The sequence below is a fragment of the Dipodomys spectabilis genome, unplaced genomic scaffold (assembly GCF_019054845.1).
Source record: "Dipodomys spectabilis isolate Male_0828 unplaced genomic scaffold, ASM1905484v1 ptg000363l, whole genome shotgun sequence".
NCBI classification, from domain to species: domain Eukaryota; kingdom Metazoa; phylum Chordata; class Mammalia; order Rodentia; family Heteromyidae; genus Dipodomys; species Dipodomys spectabilis.
The window spans coordinates 6,063,376-6,086,206 of NW_024871040.1; the positions used below are offsets into that span (position 1 = coordinate 6,063,376).

Consider the following 22,831-nt stretch of genomic DNA (forward strand, 5'->3'; position numbering starts at 1 on the left):
CTCAAGTGGTAGAGCGCTAGCCTTGAGCTGAAGAGCTGAGGGACAGCGCCCAGGCCCAGAGTTCAGGCCCCATGACTGGCAAAAAAAAAACTCAAAAAAAACAGAGCCCCAAGCCTGGTGCTGGTGGCTCACGCCTGCAATCCTAGCTACTCAGGAGGCTGAGATCTGAGGATGGAGGTTCAAAGCCAGCCTGGGCAGGAACATCCATGAGACTCATCTCCAATAAACCACTAGAAAACTGGAAGTGGCGCTGTGGCTCAAGTGGTGGAGTGCTCGGCTTGAACTGAAGAGTGCAGGGACAGTGCACAGGCCCAGAGTTCAAGCCCCACGACCAACAAAAATAAATAAATAAAAATAAAAACAGAGCCCAAGGGGTTTCTTAGGCATGGTTCGGTTGGTAGAACATCAGCCAGTGAGCAAAAGTATCACGCATGGAGTTCATGTCTCAGTGCTGGAGGAGGAGGAGGAGGAAGAAGAGGGGGAGGAGGGAGAGGAGGAGGAGGAGGAAGAGGAGGGGGAGGGGGAGGAGGAGGAGGGGGAGGGGGAGGAGGGGGAGGAGGGGGAGGAGGAGGACAGGGAGGAGGAGGAGGAGGGAAAGGAACGGAAAGAAAAAAGGAAAGGAAAAAGAAAAGAGAAACAGAATCCCAAAATCTGACCCTGAGAATTTCTCACACCCTGGGCCTCAAGGTTTATCTTTTCCCCACAGTGTCCTCAATAAGAATATGTTATAACTTAAAAAATGCTTGTCACTCTGATTATACTAAAATTATGTGCAAAGGCTCAAGGAAGTTGATAGATCTGTAAACTCAGATTACAAAGGTACACAAGGAGTTCAGGAAGCACGGTCAGGTAGAAGAGCAAGTCACCAGGGAAAACCCTCCCCCTAGGGCATCTGCATTTGCTTTGGCTCTGACCTCGGTCTGGCTCTCGGTCCATCACTATCTTGTAGAAATAGAAGCCATAGATGAAGGTACGCCAGGCTTCACCAGATGCATGTGTGATGAGTTGCTCTTCCAACATTTTCTAGGAAAAACAATGAAACTCTGAAACTTACCCAGAGGAACCTCAGAGAGTCAAGCTAGGTTGCACAGAGGAGTCTAGAAGAATGCACGGTGCAATTTGTCTGGTATAGATTATAGCACAAAATGTTAATGCATGCTATTACCATCAAATATTTCTTTTTTATCTTTTTTTTTTCCCCCGGTTGTGGGGCCTGAACTCTGGGCCTGGGCACTGTCCCTCAGCTCTTCAGCTCAAGGCTAGTGCTCTACCATTTGAGCCATGGCACCACTTGTGGCTTTTTCTGCTTATGTGGTGCTGAGGAATCAAAGTCAGGGCCTCATGTATGCAAGGCAAGCACTCTACCACTGAGCCACCTTCCCAGCCCACCATCAAATATTTTATACACACAGCAAAGTATAAACATTATCCAGATGGACCATCATTGTAGTTTATCAAACTTAACATTTTCAAGGGGAATAGGTTTCTAAGATATACCCCCCCACTGCAAGATGACTGAAACCACAGCTAGAATTGAATCTTGCATATACATTCAGCATTCTGTTTCTGTGGATTCAACCAATTACAGATCAAAAATATTTGGAAAGGCGGGGCATCAGTGGTTCATGCCTATAATCCTAGCTGCTCTGAAGGCTGAGATCTGAGGATTGGTTCAAAACCAGCCAGGGCAGGAAAGTCCATGAGAGTCTTATCTCCAATTTAACCACCAGAAAACTGGAAGTGGTGGTGTGGCTCCAGTGGTAGAGCACTTGCCTTGAGATGAAGAGCTGAGGGACAGCGCCCAGGCCCAGAGTTCAAGCCCCATGATTGACCAAAAAAAAAAAAAAGGAGAGCAAAAAGTTGCATCATTAAACACGTATGGACCCTTTTTTCTTGTCATGACTCCCTAAAAATACAGCATAATAACTAGTTCCACAACATTTACATTCTATAGGTATTGTAAAGATTCTTGAGATTAAAGTATTTGAGAGATATGCCTGGGTTTCATGCAAATATCACATCATTTTATTTTATTTTTATTTATTTATTTATTTTTGCCTGTCCTGCGGCTTGAACTCAAGGTCTCAGTGTTATCCCTCAGTCTCTTTGTGCTCAAGGTTAGCATTCTACACTTGGACCACAATGCCATTTCTGACTTTTTCTGAATAGTTTATTGAAGAGTCTCATGGACTTTCCTTGCCTGGGCTGGCTTTGAATGGCGATCCTTAGATCTCAATCTCCTGGGTAGCTAGGATTATAAGCATGAATCACTGGCGCGTGGCAATTTTACTTATTTTTTGTGTGCTGGCATGGGCGTTTAAACTCAGAGTCTGGGCACTATCTCTGAGCTTCTTTAGCTCAAGGCTAGCACTTTACCACTTCAGCAACAGCTCTATTTCTGGCTTTTTGGTAGTTTATTGGAAATAAGAGTCTGATAGACTTTCTTGCTCTAACTAGCTTCAAACCACAATCCTCAGATCTCAGCCTTCTGAGTAGTTAGGATTATAGTCATAAACCACTGGTGTTTGGCCTCCGTGAGAGTCTTTATGTCCAATGAACCACCAAAAAGCCAGAAGCAGAGCTGTGGCTCAAGCGGTAGAGCACTAGCCTTAAGTAAAAAAAGCTAAGGGACAGCACTCAGGTCCTGAGTTCAAGCCTCAAGACCAACACACACATAGGCACACACACTAAAGTGGGGGAAAAACTGACTAAAGTGGGGGAAAAACTGTGAAGCTTATTTCCAGAATATTTCAGTTCTGGTAAATTTGGGCAGACTTTTAAGGAGTTTTGGATCTCTCGAAACAGAATCTTGTGTTGCTCAGGCTGCCTTTAATCTTCCTGCCTCCACTTCTGAGTGCTGGGATTACAAGCTTGTGTCACCATACCCAGTTGTAAGGTCTTTAAAATATATTTCCAAAGAATATCCAACCTTTGTAAATTTCTGATAGGCCCCACATTTATTAAAAACAGATCCTCACCCCAACTATAGAACTTGTTACTGGAAAAGGTAACTATTTCCAAGCCAGGCCCTAGTTTCCCAAGAACGAGAGCATGCAGCTCTGCAGGCCAGCCTGCTGCCTCACCTGCAGGATGTCAATGGCCATCGCCTGTGTCTGCACCCCCTCCACGTTGTTCATCAGCCAATGCACCCCCTCAGCACTGACAAAGCAGCACGGTGAGAGGCCTTTCTGTTCAGAGAGCAGCTGGACTCCTGTCCTGGGTTCCAACACAGCGAGCAGGGTATGTGTGTTCCCAGTGGCCACAAGCAGAAAGAAAAAGCATTTACTATCTGAAGTGAAGAAACTCAGAAAGCAATTTCTAGACCAAGAGAAATCCCCAGCCACCAGCCAGGTTCTGGTGGCTCATGCCTGTAATCCTAGCTACTCAGGAGGCTGAGATCTGAGGACTGTGGTTTGAAGCCTGTGGGGCAAGAAAGTCTGTGAGACTCTTATTCCCGATAAGCTATTCAGAAAAAGCCAGAAGTGTTGCTACAGGGCAAGTGGTAGAGCACTAGCCTTGAACAAAGCTCAAGAACAGTGCCCAGGCCCTGAGTTCAAGCCCCAGGATGAGCACAAAAAAAAAAAAAGAGAGAGAGAGAAGAAAAGAAAAAAAAGTTATGGGGCAAGGAGCATGACATTTAGAGAATACTCTGTTTGGCAGCATTACACAAGGTCCTTCACATAGCTACTTAATTTAATCCTTTGATCAACCATGCGCTTAACAGCTTAAAAAAAAAAAAAAGAAAGAAAAAACACTACATAAACCAGGTAATGGAATCTTGGAGAAATAACTTGCCACAAAGCTGGGCACCTGGCTCATACCTACAATCCTATCTACTCAAGAGGCTCAGATCTGAGGACCAAGGTTCAAAGGCAGCCTGGGCAGGAAAGTCTATAAGACTCTTATCTTTAATGAACCACCAGAAAACAAAAGTGAGGCTGTGGCTCAAAGTGGTAGAGCTTTAGCCTTGAGCAAAAGAGCACAGGGAAGTGCCCAGGCCCTGGGTTCAAGCACCACAAATGACTCCCTCCCAAAAAAAGGAGTAGGAAAGGGTACTGTGGCGCAAGTGGTAGTGCTTGCCTTGAGCAGAAGAGCTCAGGAACAGTGCCCAGGCCCAGAGTTCAAGCCCCACAACTGACCAAAAAAAAAAAAAAAGGAGTAACTTGCCACAGCTGGTGAACAGCAGAGCTGAGCAGGCCTAGCTCCACACTACCTGAGCACTGCTGTGGCCTAGGCCTTGTACGACCTCCTGCCTCTGCACCATGTGTAATGCGATGAGCCACTTACGAGGAGTGCTTCATGGCTTCCAGGATCTCCACCAGCGTGGAGGATGACGTTAAACAGCTTGTCGCCTGCTGCTGAGAGCTGTAACACAGAGGGGTACAAAACAAAAGGGTGCACAGGTGGTCAGTATTTCATGGGTGGTTCCCTACTTTAAAAAAAAGCAGAATATAAAGTGGGCTCAGGTCCAAATCCACCTGCCCTGAATAAGCATCTCTCCCTTTTAATAACATGCTTCAGGCCCAAGCATTTTCAAGAAATCTTCTTGTACTGCTCTTGGATTTTAGTCTGACATCTTTTCACATGTCATTTTGTCAGTCTTAACCCAAAGCATAGAGGCTGGAATCTCAGTATCCTCAATCACCAGCTACCCGACCTCTGGCTTTTTTTTTTTTTTTTTGGTCACTCGTGGGGCCTGAACTCTGGGCCTGGGCGCTGTCCCTTAGCTCTTCAGCTCAAGGCTAGCACTCTACCACTTGAGCCACAGCACCACTTCTGGTTTCCTGAGTGGTTTACTGGAGAATAGAGTCTCACGGACTTTTCCTGCCCGGGCTGGTTTTGAACCATGATCCCAGAACTCAGCCTCCTGAGTAGCTAGGATTACAGGCATGAGCCACCAGTGCCCGGCTCCTCTGGCTTTTTTAAAGCCTGTTTCCTCCTTTGAAATGTGTGAATGATGCGTTTTCAGAGTAGTTGTGAGGCTAATGTGTGTGATAGTAAGTACAGGATGGATAGACTAGTCATATAGCCCCAAATGGTAAACAATACTAAAGACTACAATAGCTTTGACTCTTTGAAACTCAGGTTGGTTCAAGGAGCTGGTGAAGGCCAAAGAGCTGAGAAGAGAAACATCAGGATCTGGGTTAGAATTCGGGTCAGCCACTGTCCAAAGCCCAGAGCTTTCTACCTTATACTGCTCCAGTTTGCTCTTAATCATGTGACAGTGCCTTGGAACATGCTCAAGTCAGGCATGGCAGCACATGCCTGTAATCCCAGCACTTAGAGGATACTGAGGCTTGAGGATCTCCAGTTCCAGGCCACTCTCTCTCTCTTTCTCTCTCTCTCCCTCCCTCCTTCCCCCCCTTTCTCATACACACACACACACACACACACACACACACACACACACACACACACACACACACATTACTCAGCAGTTGAATGGACCACTTAAACTGGGTTGTCCTAGGCTTGACCAGAAGCCTCTCAAACTCTTCAGAATCTCTTCCTTTCCTTCATCCCACAGACAACATTTAGGGGCTGAGGGTGGGGCTCACTGGTATAGCACTTGCCTAACATGTACAAGGCTCTAGACTCAATCCCCAACATCACATCAAAAAAAAATAAAAACCAGAACCTCAGGCTAGAAAAAACCTGTAAAGACCCATAAGGTTTATTTCCTCCTAATTCCAAGTTTCTACTGAGTCCATGTGTTTGAATAAGAGGGTGTCCTAGCAGGAACATTCTCAAAGGCTCCTCTAAATATAGCCCATTTTGGTGCACTGGTGCCCCTCATCATGCTAATTCCTTGACCAGAAATGAAATCTGCTTTCTGTTATTTTCAGTCTTTGGTCCTGATTCTGCCTGTCTGGTCATTTTTGGTCTTCTCACTTCCAGGCTAAACATCTATGGTTTTTCTTTTCTTCCCAGAACTGAAGTGATCATCACCTCTATTGGCTAGAATGACTGTTCTCTGGTATGTGAGGCAAAGGTAAAACCAGCATAGGATTTATGACATTAAAGAAACCAAGTGAGCCGGGCGCCAGTGGCTCACGCCTGTAACCCTAGCTACTCAGGAGGCTGAGATCTGAGGATCACAGTTCAAAGCCAGCCCAGGTAGGAACGCCTAGTGAGACTCTTATCTCCAATAAACCTCTAGAAAACCGGAAGTGGCGCTATGGCTCAAGCCGTAGAGCACTCGCCTTGAGCTGAAATGCGCAGGGACAGCGCCCAAGCCCAGAGTTCAAGCCCCACGACCAACCAAAAAAAAAAAAAAGAAAAAAAGAAACCAAGTGACTGCTGACAAGGGGTCAGGTGAGCACCCATGGGATTGTCTGCTCTCAGGGAAAGGGGTACAGAAGTTTCTTAGATCATTTAGTCAAAGACTCTCAAGTCAGTACAGTGAGACAGTAAGAACAGATTCAGCAGAATTATTTTAAAGCAAGCATAGCCTGGAAAGAAGTTAAAAAGAAATTTCTCAGCCAAATGCCGGTGGCTCACACCCTATAATCCTAGCTACTCAGGAGATCTGTGGTTCAAAGCCGGTCTGGGCAGAAAAGTCCCTGTGAGACTCTTATCTCCAATTATCCACTCAAAAACTGGAAGTGGCCCTATGGCTCAAAGCACTAGCTTTGAGCAAAAGAGCTCCGGGACAGTGCCTAGGCCCTGAGTTCCAGCCCCATGACTGACAAAAAAAAAAAGTTTCTCAAAACTAACGATGGCTTTAAAAGCCAGAGCACATTACCTTATATTATATAAATATGTGCAGTTATTATGTATTCATTTAAAGTTTTTTTTAAAAGCTAGAGCACTTTTTAAAGCACATGAGGCTCAGGCAAAACCCTCTGGATACTCAGTAGTAGAAAAAGAACAGCCACCTTTGGCCAGAATAAGTGACTCATTCACTGTTCACTTCCTTACTGACTGCATGCTATCTTGTGCAAGCACGCCACAGGCACTGTGGTGACCAGAACAGACAGGTCTGGGCCCCTTTTGTGAAGCCCTGTGCTCCTGCATGGGATCTGACACCTTCCTATGTCTCAAAGGACACCTCCTAGCTACCCTGTGAGCAAGGGAGATTAGAGTACAGGTCATAAGTCCATCATACAGCTCTGGTGAAGGACTGCCTTGCCCAGGGTCCCACAAATGATTTCTGGCAGTCAGAAACTTTGGTTAAATTGTTCCCACCCTATGGAGAATGAGTTTAATAATTCTGAATCTCACCTGCTGTCACTGGGATTTCCAGAGGGGAAGGCCTGTTCTCCTAAGTTCTGGGAACTCCCATAGGTCTGGCTGCTTCCTCTGTCCACAGATTGGCTTGCGCTTACCCCCAAACTGGTGCCATCCAACACTGGAGCAACTGTTTGGTCCAGCGATGCCTACAGGAGAATAAAAAATTAATACCTGGATCCAAGAATAACCAGCAAGAAAACATAATGAAGTACCCTGGTTTATTCACTCAACAGGTATACAAACAAATAAACAAACAATGGGTGCCAGTGGCTCACACCTGTTACCCTAGCTACTCAGAGGACTGAAACCTGTAGTGTTGAAGTTTGAGACCGGTCTAGGTAGAGAAGTCTGCAGATGTATGGTTCAAGTGGTAGAGTGCCAGCCATGAGAAAGAAAGCAAGAACAAGAAGCCCTAAATTCAAGCCCTGTTACAGGTGCACACGTGTAAGAGTGTTCATGTGCGCACACATACACATACACTAACAGTCTCCTTCAAGATCTTTAAAGTTGGACTAGGAATGTGGCTTAGTGATAGAGTGCTTGCCTAGCATGCATGAAGCCCTCAGTACCACATTCCTCAGTATCACATAAACAGAAAAAGCCAGAAGTGGCACTGTGGCTCAAGTGACAGAGTGCTAGCCTTGAGCAAAAGCAGCTCAGGCACAATGCCCAGGCCATGAGTTCAAATCCCAGGACTAGCAAAAAAAAAAAATCTTTACAGTGATTAAGTATATAGTCCTTTCTACTGTCATTCCTAGGACACACTGGTCCCTGGTATAAGAGCTAAAGGAGCCCAGAGAACATGCTCAATCCTAGCTCCTCTGTCAGAGCAGCTAGGAACTCCTGCCCTCTAAACTGAGGCAGATGGGAAGCAGTTCTTCACAATAAATCCCCAGGACCACAGAAATCCCTTTTAGCCGGGTGCCGGTGTCTCACGCCTGTAATCCTAGCTACTCAGGAGGCTGAGATCTGAGGATCATGGTTCAAAGCCAGCCCGGACAGGAAAGTCTGTGAGACTCTTATCTCCAATTAACCACCAGAAAACCCAAAGTGGTGATGTGGCTCAAGTGGTAGAGCACTTGCCTTGAGCTGAAAAGCTTAGGGACAGTACCCAGACCCAGAGTTCAAGAACTATGACAGAAAACAAAAGAAAAGAAAAGAAAAGAAAGAAATCTCTTCTATACCAGATTCAGTGAACCACAAGAGTGACACTAAAGACAACTCCCTGTAGGAAAATAAGTCAGAATCAGGAAAATGAGGAGAGAATACATTTAGAGAAAAAACAAAGGATGAAATAACAATGAGCACCATCCATCTCCCATGACTCTCGCTTCTCTACCTCATTCCTCTTTCACTCGGTTAGTGATACACTCAGCCTTCCACCTGCCCAGGTTCAAACTCTATAGCTCTCCGATGACTTCTTATCTAAAAAGAGGCCTAGTCCTGTGGCCTCCCCTCGGCAGATGCACACGCAAGTCTCAGAGAACTAAGAAGACATCCCTCTGACAGATAGGACTGGAACAGCCTCCTAAACAGTCCTGTGACCACAGCCTCACTCCCCAAAACTCTACCTGAGAGCCACCCTCATTTGCACTTTCCTAGAGAACAGTTCCAACTTCATTATTCTGTGACTCTAAAATCTTGCATCTCTCCATGAGCTACCACTTTGAGAACCAACCCACAAGGCAATGAAGACCCTGCCAGAGTTGAGATGTCACAGTGACACCCACCATTACCATATGGACATCTCCAGATAAATCCACCTCTGCTTACATCATCTCATCCATGTGTTGTGGCCTTAGGATGGTTTTTTCCCCCATCACTATCAAAAACTCTATCCATGTTGAAAGGCCATTTCAAATGCTACACATTTCCTGATTCTCTCCACTCCCATGCTCTGGGTCTCTATTAGCCCCCTATTCTGGTAGCTGCCAGGTTTTGCCTCATACAAATGTATTTGCCTCATTTCCTTTACAGGGCCTAGATGCAAGATGGTTCTACACACCTGGAATCCCTACAAGCATCCACTAAAGGTTGCAGGTTGCAGAGCAGAGGTTAGAGAATGTTAGAGTACTCAGTTCCTGACTCATAGTAGCCACATAGGCATGCAAAGTAGAACTATGAGAGGTACTGATTAAAAAAAAAAAGCACACAGGAGCTGTGTAACTCCATGACACATATCTAATGGATGAGCAGGAATTAACTCGGCATGGTAAGAGGGGACAGTGCGTGACAGCGTGTGCACTATAGGGGAAGGAAACAGTGCCATGGAGATCACCGGAGTGAGGAAGACACAGAAGAGGCTGGAGAGAAAAGTGGGCTCCAATTAATTATGCAGAGACCATTATCCTAAAGCAAAGAAAGCCCTGGAAAGTTTTAATGAGGGGGCTGACACAACCAGATTTCATTCAGAAGGTGACCATAGAGTCCAGGTCACACTGGGTAGAAGCAGGAAGACCACACAGGTAGCTACTAAAGGCTATGTAGGTGAGATATGGTCCCTTGCCTGGCTGGGGGTTGTGTCCACTGGAGATGGAGGTGACCAAAAGAAAGCGATGACTTCAGAGATGCTTACCACGCACAATTGGAATCCAGATGTGCTGGGTTGGGCTGCTGACTGCCAGGTCTCTTGTGAGAGACCTATTGGGGTCAAATAGTAGAAGAAGGACAGAGGTTCAGGTCTCTTGTGGCAGGGGCCTCTCTTGGCACCAAGCCATGGACAGAAGACATCATGAGGCTGACTCCTGAGGAAAGTTGCATGACCAAAGTGCTTCTTATGCCCTCTCAATTCTTATGTAAGTTTTGTGATGACAAAAAGCATTTTCCAGCTAGATGTTGGTGGCTCATGCCTGTAATCTTAGCTCCTCAGGAGATTTGAGGATCACAGTTTGAAGCCAGCCCAGGCAGGAAAGTCCATGAGACTCTTATCTCCAATTAACCACCTAAAAACTCGAAGTGGAGCTGTGGCTCAAAGTGGTAGAGTGCTAGCCTTGAGCTGGCACAACCAACAAGCCCCCACCCCCCAAAAGTTGTTTCATTTATTTTTCCCTCAGAGAATAACATATAAAGAGGAAAACAATGTAACTGATGACATATCTGTTACCATTAGAATGATGGAATGGTGGCATATTACCTAGAACCTTCTGTGCACTGCTGTGTTCTTTAATTTGACAGGTACTTCTTTACCTTAGCAAAACTGGTCTGGAGTGACACCCCACCTCCCATTTGGCTGACAAGAACCCTATCTCTCAGCAAGTTGCTGCTATGAGGAGAAGAAAACATGGCAATACATTTGCAAGAGACTGAGGCCCTTCCTGCTTCCCAAAGTCCAACAGGACCATCACAATTAGAAGCTCAAGCCTATTTTCTCTCTCTCTCTCTCTCTCTCTCTCTCACACACACACACACACACACACACACACACACACACACACACACACACACAAATGAGAAAAGAGCCAAGGGTCAGTCAAGCCCATTTACTGTTCTGTTCCTCTTCCTCCACCCACTAATTAAGCCTCCCTCCTCCATATACAGATACACTATGGAGAATTACTATGAGTTAGATCTGAGCCAACCACAAAGATGCTTCATGTGATTTTTCTCTCCTAGCAACCCTCTGAGAACACCATTATTAATTAGTCTCATTCTATAGAAGAGACACCCAAGATTGGAAGAGGTCAGTGCACATGGGTGGGGAAGGATTCACAACCAGTCCTTGCAGTGGTAACCATGGAGAGATACCAAAGACTACATGGCTCAGTCTTTAAACCCATAGCATCTTTCTTTCTTTCTTTGGAGCCTCTCTTGGGCTTGAACTCAGGGCCTGAGTGCTATCCCTGAGCTCTTTTGCTCGACTAGTACTCTACCACTTAAGCCATAGATCCACTTGCAGCTTTTTAAGTAGTTAATTGGAGAGAAGAGTCTCACAGAGTTTCTTGCCTGGGGTTGGCTTCAAAACTCAATCCTCAGATTTCAGCCTCCTGAGTAGCTAGGATTATAGGCATGAGCCACTGGCAACCACCACCATCTTTCTTTCTTTTGTCTTTTTTTTGGGGTTGGTCATGGGCTTGAACTCTGGGTCTGGGTACTGTCCCTCAGCTCTTCAGCTCAAGGCAAGCACTGTACCACTTGAGCCACATCACCACTTTGGGTTTTCTGGTGGTTAACTGGAGATAAGAATCCCACAGACTTCCCTGCCCGGGCTGGCTTTGAATCATGATCCTCAGATCTCAGCCTCCTGAGTAGCTAGAATTACAGGCATGAGCCACTGGCATCCAGCAACATCTTTCTTTTAAAGGGCTCACTGCATACTCTGAATGTCCAGGTCCTGGATAAGGGTGGAGAGGAGACAGAAGGAATAGGGAATAGACACTAGCAGGAAGAGATGCATTCAACTGACATTATAATTTTGTTTTATGTTAAATTCTAATCTCAATCTAAAACTGCTCACAAGGGAGTCTCTCAGGAAGCAAAAGACGAAAGACATCGATCTAAGTCTGTTTCAAACCAAAAATAGTATGTCTCCTACATTTAGAGATGAGAGAGGCTTAGAATAGAACTCGGAGGTCCTGGTGGGAATGGAGGGTGTGGCCTGGGGCTAGGCAGCTCATGGGTCACAGGGAGCTGTAGACATCAAGATACCTGAAGATCTGCACAGACAGGCAGGGCAACCTCTGGTCTAAGAAAAGCAAGTTTCCATGATTAACTAATTAACCCTCCCACTATAGATGGGCAGTGTGGTCACTGGTGAGTATCCTTTGACTAGCTCCTATCTCAGTTTTCTCATCTGCAAAACAGAATGATAATATCTGTGGCCTTATAGGTTGTTATAAAGATTTTGTCTGCAAAATATCATCATAGTGAATACACAACAGGTGTTAATTTCCCTTTTTTTTTTTTTTTGGTCTGGTCGTGGGGCCTGAACTTTGGGCCTGGTTGCTGTCCCTCAGCTCTTCAGCTCAAGGCTAGTGCTCTACCACTTGAGCCTCGGCGCCATTTCTGGTTTTTTCTTTTTTGCTTATGTGGTGCTGAGGAATCGAACCCAGGGCCTCAGGCATGCAAGGCAAGCGCTCTACCACTGAGCCACCTTCCCAGCCCTAATTTCCCTTTTTTTGTGGTTTGAATTCAATGTCTTTTGCTTGTTAAGCAAGACTTCAGTCACATAACCAGACCCTTTTTGCATTGGTTATTTTTGAGAACAGATCTTGAGTTATACCTAAATTGCCTGAACTGTGATCCTCTTATTTGTGCTTCCCTTTGTCACTGGGATGACAGGCATGTGCTACTGCATTCAGTCACTGTGCTTCTCTTGTAGCTTGGGGTGGCAGGCACTCAGAAATATATTCAGTCATTGCTTGAGATGGAGCCTCTTGAACTTTTATGCCTGGGCTGACTTCAAACTTCCATTCCTGATCTCCCCCTCCCAAGTAGCTAAAATAACAGGCTTGAGCCATGGTGCCTAGCACCCTGCCTGACTGCACGTAAATTCTTTCCACTATGCAGATGTCTAAAAATGGTTCATGGTAACTAAGTCAATTTCATATACAGTAAGAGGCTTCAATAAAGGAAGGAAGACCTGTTTCTATTCACCAAGGATCTGTCAAAACAGTAATTACTAATACTAATTACAGAGTGAGTCTTGAGTCAAATCTGTGAGGCCTGGATTAAAGCTCTACACTGTACTGTAGAAAACAGAATCTTTAGCTGGTGGCTCACGCCTGTACTCCTAGCTACTCAGGAGGCTGAGATCTGAGGATCGAGGTTCAAAGCCAGCCTGGGCAGAAAAGTCCATGAGACTCTTATTTCTAATAAACCACCAGAAAACCAGAAGTGACGCTGTGGCTCAAGCAGTAGAGCGCTCTTGCCTTGAGCTGAAGAGCGCAAAGACAGTGCCCAAGCCTAGAGTTCAAGCCCCATGACTGACAAAAAACAAAAATAAAAAACAGTATCTTTGTCCCTTAATTTCTTCATTTGAAAAATTAGCATCACACATTTACTTCTCTCACAGGATAGGCTCTGAAAAGAAATGAAATAACACACATGTTTGACACATAGTAAGTGAAGGCTCTTAAAGATCTGGTCCAAATATTTTCTTTGACAAACGAGTTAAGTGAAGCGTAGCAGGCAGGCAAGCAAACTATCCTCGGTTATATACTGTTAGCCTATGATAGAGCACCTGCCTATTTATAAATGCTGGCTGTTTTTCACCACTTCCTGCCACACTGTTATAAATGTATCTGGTTGTACCAGGAGGAGAAAACTGAGTGTTTGTCCCTAAGTACACATGTCTCATGTTGCTTATGAAACCTTCAAGGGAAGATAATGATGTAGTGAGATTCATGGCACCAGGCAAACCATCCACACAGTGGCAATGAAGAAATACTGGGTTCAACACCAGTGTGATCCTTTGCTTTTTTGCATGAATCTCTTCCATTACCCTTGTCGCTGTGAATGACATGGAAGCAAATATACACCACAGATACCACATTCCATTTCGGCTGGCCCTCAAGCTCCAGATTCAACCCAATTCCATCTGCTCAGTGATGAACAGAAGGCCAGCTTGTGGCTTCTGCCAAGGGGCCCAGCATGCACAGGCTGCAGAGTCATGGGATTTGACTAACCTGAGGGTAGAAGGCGGACGATGCTGTGCGTGGGCTGCGGACAAACTCCATAAAGAAGGCCCCATCCTGAAGTCAGAGGAGGAGGAAGTGACAATAGCAGCAGCAGCAGCAGCAGCAGCAGCAGCAGCAGGCGCAAGGCAGTGAAGAAGTGGAGTATGTACAGTGGTTAACCATCAGGGGAAGGGCAGGGAGGGCATGAAAACAAATAGACAAACAAATGAATAAAAACAAGGAAGGAAGGAGAGAAACAAGAACATAGGAGGGATATCAAGAAAAGGAAGGAAAGAAAAAAGATAGAAGGAGAAGGTGAGAAAGAGGAAGGGGAGGAAAAGAAAAAACAAGAGAGAGGGGAAGGAAGGAAAAGAAAGAGAAAGGAATGGAGGAAGAAGGAAGGAAAAGAGAAAAGAAGGAAGGAAGGAAGGAAGGAAGGAAGGAAGGAAGGAAGGAAGGAAGGAAGGAAGGAAGGAAGGAAGGAAAAAGTGAAAGAAAGGGAGGAAGGAAAGAAGGGAAAGAGAAAGGAAGGAAGGAAGAAAGGAGGGAAGGGAAGGAGAGAGGGAAGGAGAGAAATAGGAAGGAAGGAAGAACAAAGACAGGAAGGAAGAGAAAGAGAAGAAAGAAAAAGAAAAGGGAAGAAAGGAAGGAAGGAAGAGACAGAAGGGAAGAAGGGAGGGAAGGAGGAAGGAAGGAAGAAAGGAAGGAAGGAAGGAAGGAAGGAAGGAAGGAAGGAAGGAAGGAAGGAAGGAAGGAAGGAAGGAAGGAAGGAAAGAAGGAAGAAGGAAGAAAGAAGGGAGGGAGGGAGGATTTATCCAGAGATAATATCCAAATGCGAAGCATGAGAAGGGACTCACACCTTCCTTGATAGAACATCCCACTTTGTGGGAGAAAGCACTTGGGTGAGAAGGTGTGTCCAAGCTCCCTCCATTCTGCCAAGAGTGTGGCTTGGATGCTTTTATCCTCTCGCATAGCTCTGAAATTCTTTCAGATCTATGGCAAGGAAGAGGGTAAGACTACAGAGCAGCTTGGCAGGGATGGCAGGATAAAGGTTGCAGTGGCAACATCCTGGCCTCCCGCCTGGCTGAGTATGCAGCAGCCCTCTGGGAAAGAAACACTGAAGCCTAAGGGTTCTTCTGCCTGTTACTGCAGCCAGTGGGGAGAAGAGGATTCAATGCAGCAAGAAGTCCCGCTTAATCTTCTGAGCACACAGAGGGTACAGAGGCAGGTTTACCTTCTCCTCTGCTTGTGTAACAAAATCACAAAGCCGAGACATGTAAAATGTTAAGGGCTCAAGCACTGATGTGAGGGGCTTCCTGAAATGACTTCCAATCTACTCACTGGTGGCATCCATAGTTACATGTTAGAAACAAAAACGACACTGAGAACTTTTCCAAAGATCTCCCCCTTCAAAATCTTTTTTACTTGGTACGCTGAAATTCAGAGGTGGCACTTGTCCAAGGTCCCTGTCCTGCCACTTTTCTTTGGTTGGAAATCTGAAACCTTCGAGGGCTTGTTTTGAGTAACTTTGCTGTCATCAGCCATTGCAAATGAAAGTAAGAAACTGTGGAGAGGCATGGTTGTGGGGATGCAGATGCAGGTGCTCCTCCTCCATCCATCTAACAGGAAGTGCTGGCAGCAGACAGGGCAAGGGATTTCTGAGCAAGCCAGTAGGGCATCTCATAGAACTTTAGCTTCTGCCTCCCTGAACTTGGAAGTATACATCTAGTCCTATGTATAGGTTTCAGGGCTCAATTGGAGTATCAGGAGAATGTTCTCTAACCTAATATTTGGTATCCAGTACATTGCAAACTCTCTATAATTCCTCTACTTTTCTGTCTATCTTGGTATTATGTCTAGTCCTAAGAAATGATCATGAGCAGAGGTTTGAAAAAAAAAAAAAAAGCTTGTGGACAGCACACACAGATTCATTGATTACTTTGATTCCTGTCCCTTCTGTGCCAGAACAAGAAACAACAGAAGTGCTGATGATGCTGAGAGTTATGTACATATGAATGAGGTAAGGTGAAAAAAATACAACATTATCTGCACACACACTTTTGCTTTAATGACACTCCCTAGAGAAGGGACCAACAAACTACAGCTTGCAGGCCAGGTCTGGCCAGTATTTGTTTTTTACAGGCTGTGAGCAAAGAATAGATGCCTAGAACCTATACAACAAATTCATTTTTGCCTCTTTGCCTACAAAGCCTGAAATACTTACTCAAGTTTGCTGACTTCTGTTCTACAGACTCTTTAAGACCACCTGAAACCTCCATTTGATAATTTTCGTCAGATTTTTCACCCCTCCAACTAGTCATGTGATTCTAGCAATTTATGCTAAAACTAAGGAAACGATCAGATATAATCAAGTAGTTATTATAAAGAAGCTCATTCCTTATAATTACAAACTATCCCTTATATTACAAGTAGCATTAAGTAATACACTGTAGATTATACGTTACAGAGTTGCCAAATTAGCTTCAAAATGAGAAACTACCAACATTTTTAACAAAAAAGTTCTAAATGTAAGTATTATTCATACTATGAAACAGTTTTATTTTCTTTTGGTGGTGCTTGTGATTGAATGTAGGGCCTTGAACATGATAAATGAGCATCCTACCACTGACTTACACACTCAGCCCACAACTATTTTTAAAAACCTACTTTTAAAACTATTTTTGGAGGCTATAGATTTTTTAGCTCAGTAATAAGAGTGCTTGCCTAGCTTGTGCCAGGCCCTGGGTTTAATCACTAACACTGAAAAAGATAAATCGTACTTTTGAAAAATATTTAATGTGGTGGGAAACTTTTATGACATATGAATAAAATAAATACAAGAATGGATACATCATTTGACTACAATTTTAAATATAAAACACATGCACTAAATCTCTTTCATCTCCCAGAAGTAGGGACCAGATAAGCGAATGGACAGTTAGCACACCCTACCCTCTCACACAGCACAATGATCTGAGTCTGGATTTCTCAGCAGATAGAACTGAAAGAGACAAGACTATTGGTCTTATAAGACACCAAAAAACTGCCCTACAGTTTTTTGTTTTTGTTTTTGTTTTTTGTCGGTCGTGGGGCTTGAACTCTGGGCCTGGGCGCTGTCCCTCAGCTCTTCAGCTCAAGGCGAGCGCTCTACCACTTGAGCTACAGCGCCACTTCCGGTTTTCTGGTGGTTTGTTGGAGATAGGAGTCTCATGGTCTCTCCTGCCCGGGCTGGCTTTGAACCGCGATCCTCAGATCTCAGCCTCCTGAGTAGCTAGGATTACAGGCGTGAGCCACCAGCGCCCGGCAAGCCCTACAGGTTTTTGCCACTGTACTGTGCTTGGCATTATGAGGCCTAAAGTCTCAGAGGTTTTTTTTTCTTTTTCACCTTGCCTTTCAATAATGCTTACAGTTTGACTATATTCTTCCATCTAAGAAAACTGATAGTGTAAGTGGGATGGGAGGGAAAAAGTAGGAGAAAGTGAAGGAGTGACATTGTTCAAAAAGAAAGGTATTACCTGACTTATATAACTGTAACACCTCTGTACATCACTTTTATAATCACAATTTTCTTAAAAAAAGAAAACTGATAGGAATTCTACTATCAAAGAAGAGTAAACTCTTGTGTAAGGTGCCTCAGTATCTTCCTATTCCCCTCTAGGAAAGGAAATAATGACATTGAAGAAAAACCAGATGGTCAGTTTCCAAGTGCAAGGGAGGTCTCAGGTCTGGACCAACAGAGTTTAGCTTGACTGCTCTATATCTGTACTTAATTAGAAGTTAGCTGTGAACTACTATGAACAAGAAAGTTCCTCAATAAAGGCAGAGACAGAGCCTTAAAAGGGTCTGTATTAGAATATATCCAAAGCTTTGGCACAATCAATCCTGGATTTGGATGGCAATCCATTCTACCTCTGCATTGGGTCCCTGAGATCACATGTCAATCCTCCCCACCTCCCATGAAGTGACTTCCTTTACCTTTCGTGGGCTGTCCACGTAGGTGGGAGTCATGGCAACGCTGCTGTTCTCCACTGGCTGGGTGGCACCCTTCCCACCATGAGCAGCTGCCTGCTGTTCTCCTAGGCACCTGAGGAAAGAAACACATAACTATAGCTTGTTGACAGACCCCTGGAAAAGGATCTACGTTACCCAACATGGAGACAGCTCTATTGTCATCCTTGGAACCCACATTCTGCCTTGTTTCTCCTCCAGGCCCTATGTAATAACCTTCATTTCATTAAGCTATCCTCCACTATCAATCAGAAAACAACTCAATTTAGAAAGCATTGTAGGCTAGATGCAGTGGTATATTCCTGTAGTTTCGGCATCTCAGGAAGCTAAGGTAAGATGATTACTTGGGCCTAAGAGTATGAGGACAGCCTAGCCATAGAGTGAGGCCCAATCTATCACACACTGCTTTAAAAGGATGTAGTCTGAATGACTCTATCCACAAATACCATTTGTTTAGTTCTATGGGAAGACCTTATCTCACTTTCTGTTAAATATATCAACAAAAGCACATTCTGAAAATCAGGGCTACATTAATATGCAGTATAAACTAAATGCATATGTTAACTATGTATTTTGAAAAGATTCATGTTTCTTCAAACATACATAGTCACACCCCTTTCTTCTCTCCAACATACAAATCTAACAGATATTATGTCATAAAACTAGACAAAAATGTAGGGGGCCGGTGGCTCATCCCTATAATCCTAGCTACTCAGGAGGCTGAGATCTGAGGATCACGGTTCAAAGCCAGCCCAGGCAGGAAACTCTGTGAGACTTTTATCTCCAATAAACCACTAGAAAACTGGAAGTGGTGCTGTGGCTCAAGCAGTAAAGTACTCACCTTAAGCTGAAGAGCTCAGGGAAAGCACACAGGTCCAGAGTTCAAGCCCCACAGCCGACAAAAAACAACAACAAAAACCCTAGACAAATATGGTTTTCTTAGGAAATCCCACCCCACCTCAGTCCTGCCGTATGCATTAAAAATAATGTACATACTTTCATGTTCACTTTCCATTTTTTCCATTCTAATATCAATTATGAACTATTTTAATTTAAATTGTTTTAATATATCACTGCATTCTTGTCTGGTAAGTTTCTGAAAGTTCATGTAATAGTGTTAAAGCGCTTCATTATAATTGCAATATACAGAGCCCTCCCTCAGCACAGAAGACTGGTTCTAAGTTCGCTAGGAGCCTAGAACCTGGGAGGGGTTACCAAAATCTAAGCCTGCTCAATTTCCTTTTATACAACAGTCAAGTATTTATTTGCATAGAATCTCCACATGTTCACTTTTTTGTTGTTGTTGGTTGTGGGGCTTGAACTCAGAGCATGGGCTCTGTCCTTGAGCCTCTCTATGCTCAAGGCTAGCACTCTACCACTTGAGTCACAGTGCCACTTCTGGATTTTGAGTGGTTAATTGAAGATTAGAGTCTCACAGAGACTTTTTTGCCCGGTTTGGGTCTGGCTTCAAACCGTGATACTCGGATCTCAGCATCCTGAGAAGTTAGAATTACAGGTGTGAGTCACTGGCACCCAGCTCCACATGGTCTTCCATATACTTTAAGCCATCTTCAGGTTATTTATAATACCTAAAACAATTTAAATGCTATGTAAATTGGTATACTATGTGGTTTAGGGAAAATTTTTTAAAAAGTCAATATATGATTAGTATAGATGACAATCTTTTTTTCAGAATGTTTTGGATGAATTCACTAATGTAGCACCCACAGACATAGAGGACCAACTAACTTCTGCAGTAGACATTTGAGTTACTACCTAAACCCCCCCATGGGGGACTTTTTATTTTGGTAGCTGGGAACATTTAAAAGGAGCTCAGAGTCAGGTGTCAGCAGCTCACGCATGTAATACTAGCTACTCATGAGGCTGACATCTGAGCATCAAGGTTCAAAGCCAGCCTGTGAAGGAAAGTCCATGAGATTCTTATCTCTAATTAATCAGCAAAAAGCCAGATAAGGAGCTGTGGCTCAATAGTAAAGCACTAGCTTAGAGCAAAAAAGCTCAGGAACAGCATCCAGGTAGTTCAAGCTCTAAGACCAACACACACACACACACACACACACACACACACACACACACACACACACACAAGCTCAGCTGTCAGTCTGCTCTAAGACCAACACACACACACACACACACACACAAAGCTCAGCTGTCAGTCTGTTCAGGGACAACCCCAACAGCAGAGCAGCCTTGTCTGAGCTCATGTTCATCCCCTGGACAGCTACAGATCAGTGTGTATGCCCATGTGTATAAAGATAATGATGGCCCGAGCCAGGGCATCTTTGATGACTGTGCCAACTCCAGGGTCAATGTGAGCTCTCCCAAGGCTGTCACTGGGCCTGTGTTACAGATCTGCTTCTCTCTGTGCCTAATCCTGTTTCTTTACTCCCTCTCACACGTGGTGAGCACAAGTACTCTCCTGAATAAATAGCCTACCTGCTAAATTCTGCCCTAGTGTGTTTCCCCAGAAACAAAACTTAATCTGCAACACTTCTTATCTTCAATTATGACTTTTTTCATGTGTGCTCACAGGAATGGAACTTAGGGCCTCACGCCTGCTAGGTAAGTACTCTACCACTGGGCTACATCCCTAGCCCAAATTCTAGTACTTTTGTTACCAATCATGAAGTAACCTCACCTCACAAATTATAAAGCTGTTTCCATGGTAACCCGAGTATTCTCCCTTTATTTTTTTTTCCCTTGAAATAGAATCTTATTATGTAACTCAGACTAGCCGTAAACTCTCAATCCTAAGTTCTGAAATTGCAGGTATGTACTATCATGACCAACCTTTATTTTATTTTTGTACAGAGGCTGAATTGGGAAGATCAAGGTTTCAGATTAGTCTAGGCAAAAAAAATTCACAAGACCCAAGTTTCAACAAAAAAGGCTAAGCTTGGTGGCACATGCTTGGCCATCCCAGTAAGGGCACAAAGCATAAATAGGAAAATAAAGAATGGGGCCAGCTCTTGGCAAAAAGCAAGAAACAACATAAAAAAAAAATCAAAGAAAAAGAGATCGACAACCAAGCACCAATGGCTCACCCCTGTAACCCTAGCTACTCAGGAGGCTGAGATCTGAGGATCGCGGTTCAAAGATATCTCTGGCAGGAAAGTCCATGAGACTCTTATCTCCAACTAACCACCAGAGAACTAGAAGTGGCGCTGTGGCTCAAGTGATAGAGCACTAGCCTTGAGCTAAAGAGCTCAGGGTCAGCGCCCAGGCCCAGAGTTCAGGCCTCATGATGGACAAAATATAAAATAAAAATAAATTTAAAAAAAGGGATGGACGTGTGTGTGTGTGTGTGTGTGTGTGTGAATGCAAAAGCCCTGAGTTCAAATCCCAATACTTCCCCCCAACAATTTTTTTTTTTTGGTCTGGTCATGGGGCCTGAACTCTGAGCCTGGGTGCTGTCCACTTGAGCCACAGCGCCACTTCTGGCTTTTTTTCTTTTTGCTTATGTGGTGCTGAGGAATCGAACCCAGGGCCTCATGCATACAAGGCAAGCGCTCTACCACTGAGCCACCTTCCCAGCCCATCAACAATTTTTTTTTTATTATGAAAAAACAGACATTTACAAAAGTCAAGAGGGTAATATACTGAATACTTGTGTATCTGGCCACCAAAATTATATACTTGGAGCCAGTCTTGGTTTGTTTATATCCTCTACCTACTAACAATAATTACTTTGAAGTCAATTTCATCATGGTATTACTTTACCCAAATAAAGTGCAGAAAACTGAAAATAACTTGTTTTTGGTGTTGGTTTGAGGGCTTGAATTCATGGTCTGGGTGCTGTCCCTAAACTTTTCGCTCAATGTCAGCACTCGAGCACTTGACCGATAGTTCCATTTCCAGCTTTTTGGTAGTTTATTGAAGATAAGCATTTCTCTGATTTGTCTGCTGGGCTGGCTTTCAAACTGTGAAATCAGTTTAAGAAGCTAGGATTATAGGCATGAGATACTGGCAACTCGGCTTCTAAAGTAACTTTTAAACCAATATAACCACAAGTTAGAACAAATTATACTATCAAATATTTCCCCAACTGTCTCAAAAAAATGTTAAGAGATTGTCCAAAATAGGATCTGTTAAGGTCTTACTTTGTAATAATCAGGTCTCATAAGACTCTTTTTGGTTTAAAATTTCTTTTTCATCTCTCCTTAATTTACTGAGATAAAGAGTCTAGATGTCCTGATTACATGCCTTTATTGTTTGAAGTGTTCCTCTGTACTCTGTACTTCCTAAGAACTAGATATTATACCTATAGGTCTGGGTAGATTTAAGTCCAATTTTGATGAAGAATTCTTCCTAAATGGTGCTCTGTTCTTCTAGCTGGAGACCCACAATGACCGACTATCTCTCTCTGGTGATGTTAGCTGCCACAGAAAATCTTTACTACATGTTTATCCTTTAGAGACTATGCAGAGTGATATTCTATCACTCATCCTATATTTATTAGCTGGAATACCTTTTAGAGAAGGAATACTTTTTAGAGACTACATGCTTGATTCTTTCTCTTGTCCCATGACACTATACTCTCAGCATGTGTTTCTTCTGCAAGTTCCCCTCCAAGTCACACCCACAGACACACCTTGTGATGCTCTTTAGCACTTCTCAAGGGCTGAGGCAGTGGACCACGACTGGATCAGCAGGAGAAGGAACGCTGGGTATCCCATCCCCTGAAGAAGCGCTATCTGATGCCCACAGCAATCCAGATTTACTGAATTGCCTTCCACGTGTTGACCCACAGACAAGAATCAGAGATTCAGACACAGGTAAAACAATTGTCTTTATAGGTTCCTTATCTACTAGCTCGGGGAAATGGAATGCTATAAACAGATCTATAGCAATGTACACATGTACACTAAGAACACACAAAATATACAATGCTTTTGGCTGTGAAGTGGGCAGGGGGTGGCTGAGCTGGCTCAGAAGCTGAGCCATATGTCAAAGGT

At 44.1% G+C, this 22,831-nt stretch overlaps 1 protein-coding gene across 1 annotated transcript in view; it reads right to left on the reverse strand.

Moving 5' to 3' along the window:
• The window catches only part of Depdc5 (DEP domain containing 5, GATOR1 subcomplex subunit), a 138,306-nt gene that overhangs the window by 22,802 nt on the left and 92,673 nt on the right, over nt 1-22,831 (reverse strand). The window contains exons 32-36 of the mRNA XM_042666295.1: nt 17,823-17,931; nt 7,225-7,379; nt 4,288-4,365; nt 3,084-3,216; nt 915-1,023 (exon numbers count right to left, since the gene is read on the reverse strand). Coding sequence (XP_042522229.1) covers nt 915-1,023; nt 3,084-3,216; nt 4,288-4,365; nt 7,225-7,379; nt 17,823-17,931 — 584 coding nt within the window. The remainder of the gene's footprint in view (nt 1-914; nt 1,024-3,083; nt 3,217-4,287; nt 4,366-7,224; nt 7,380-17,822; nt 17,932-22,831) is intronic.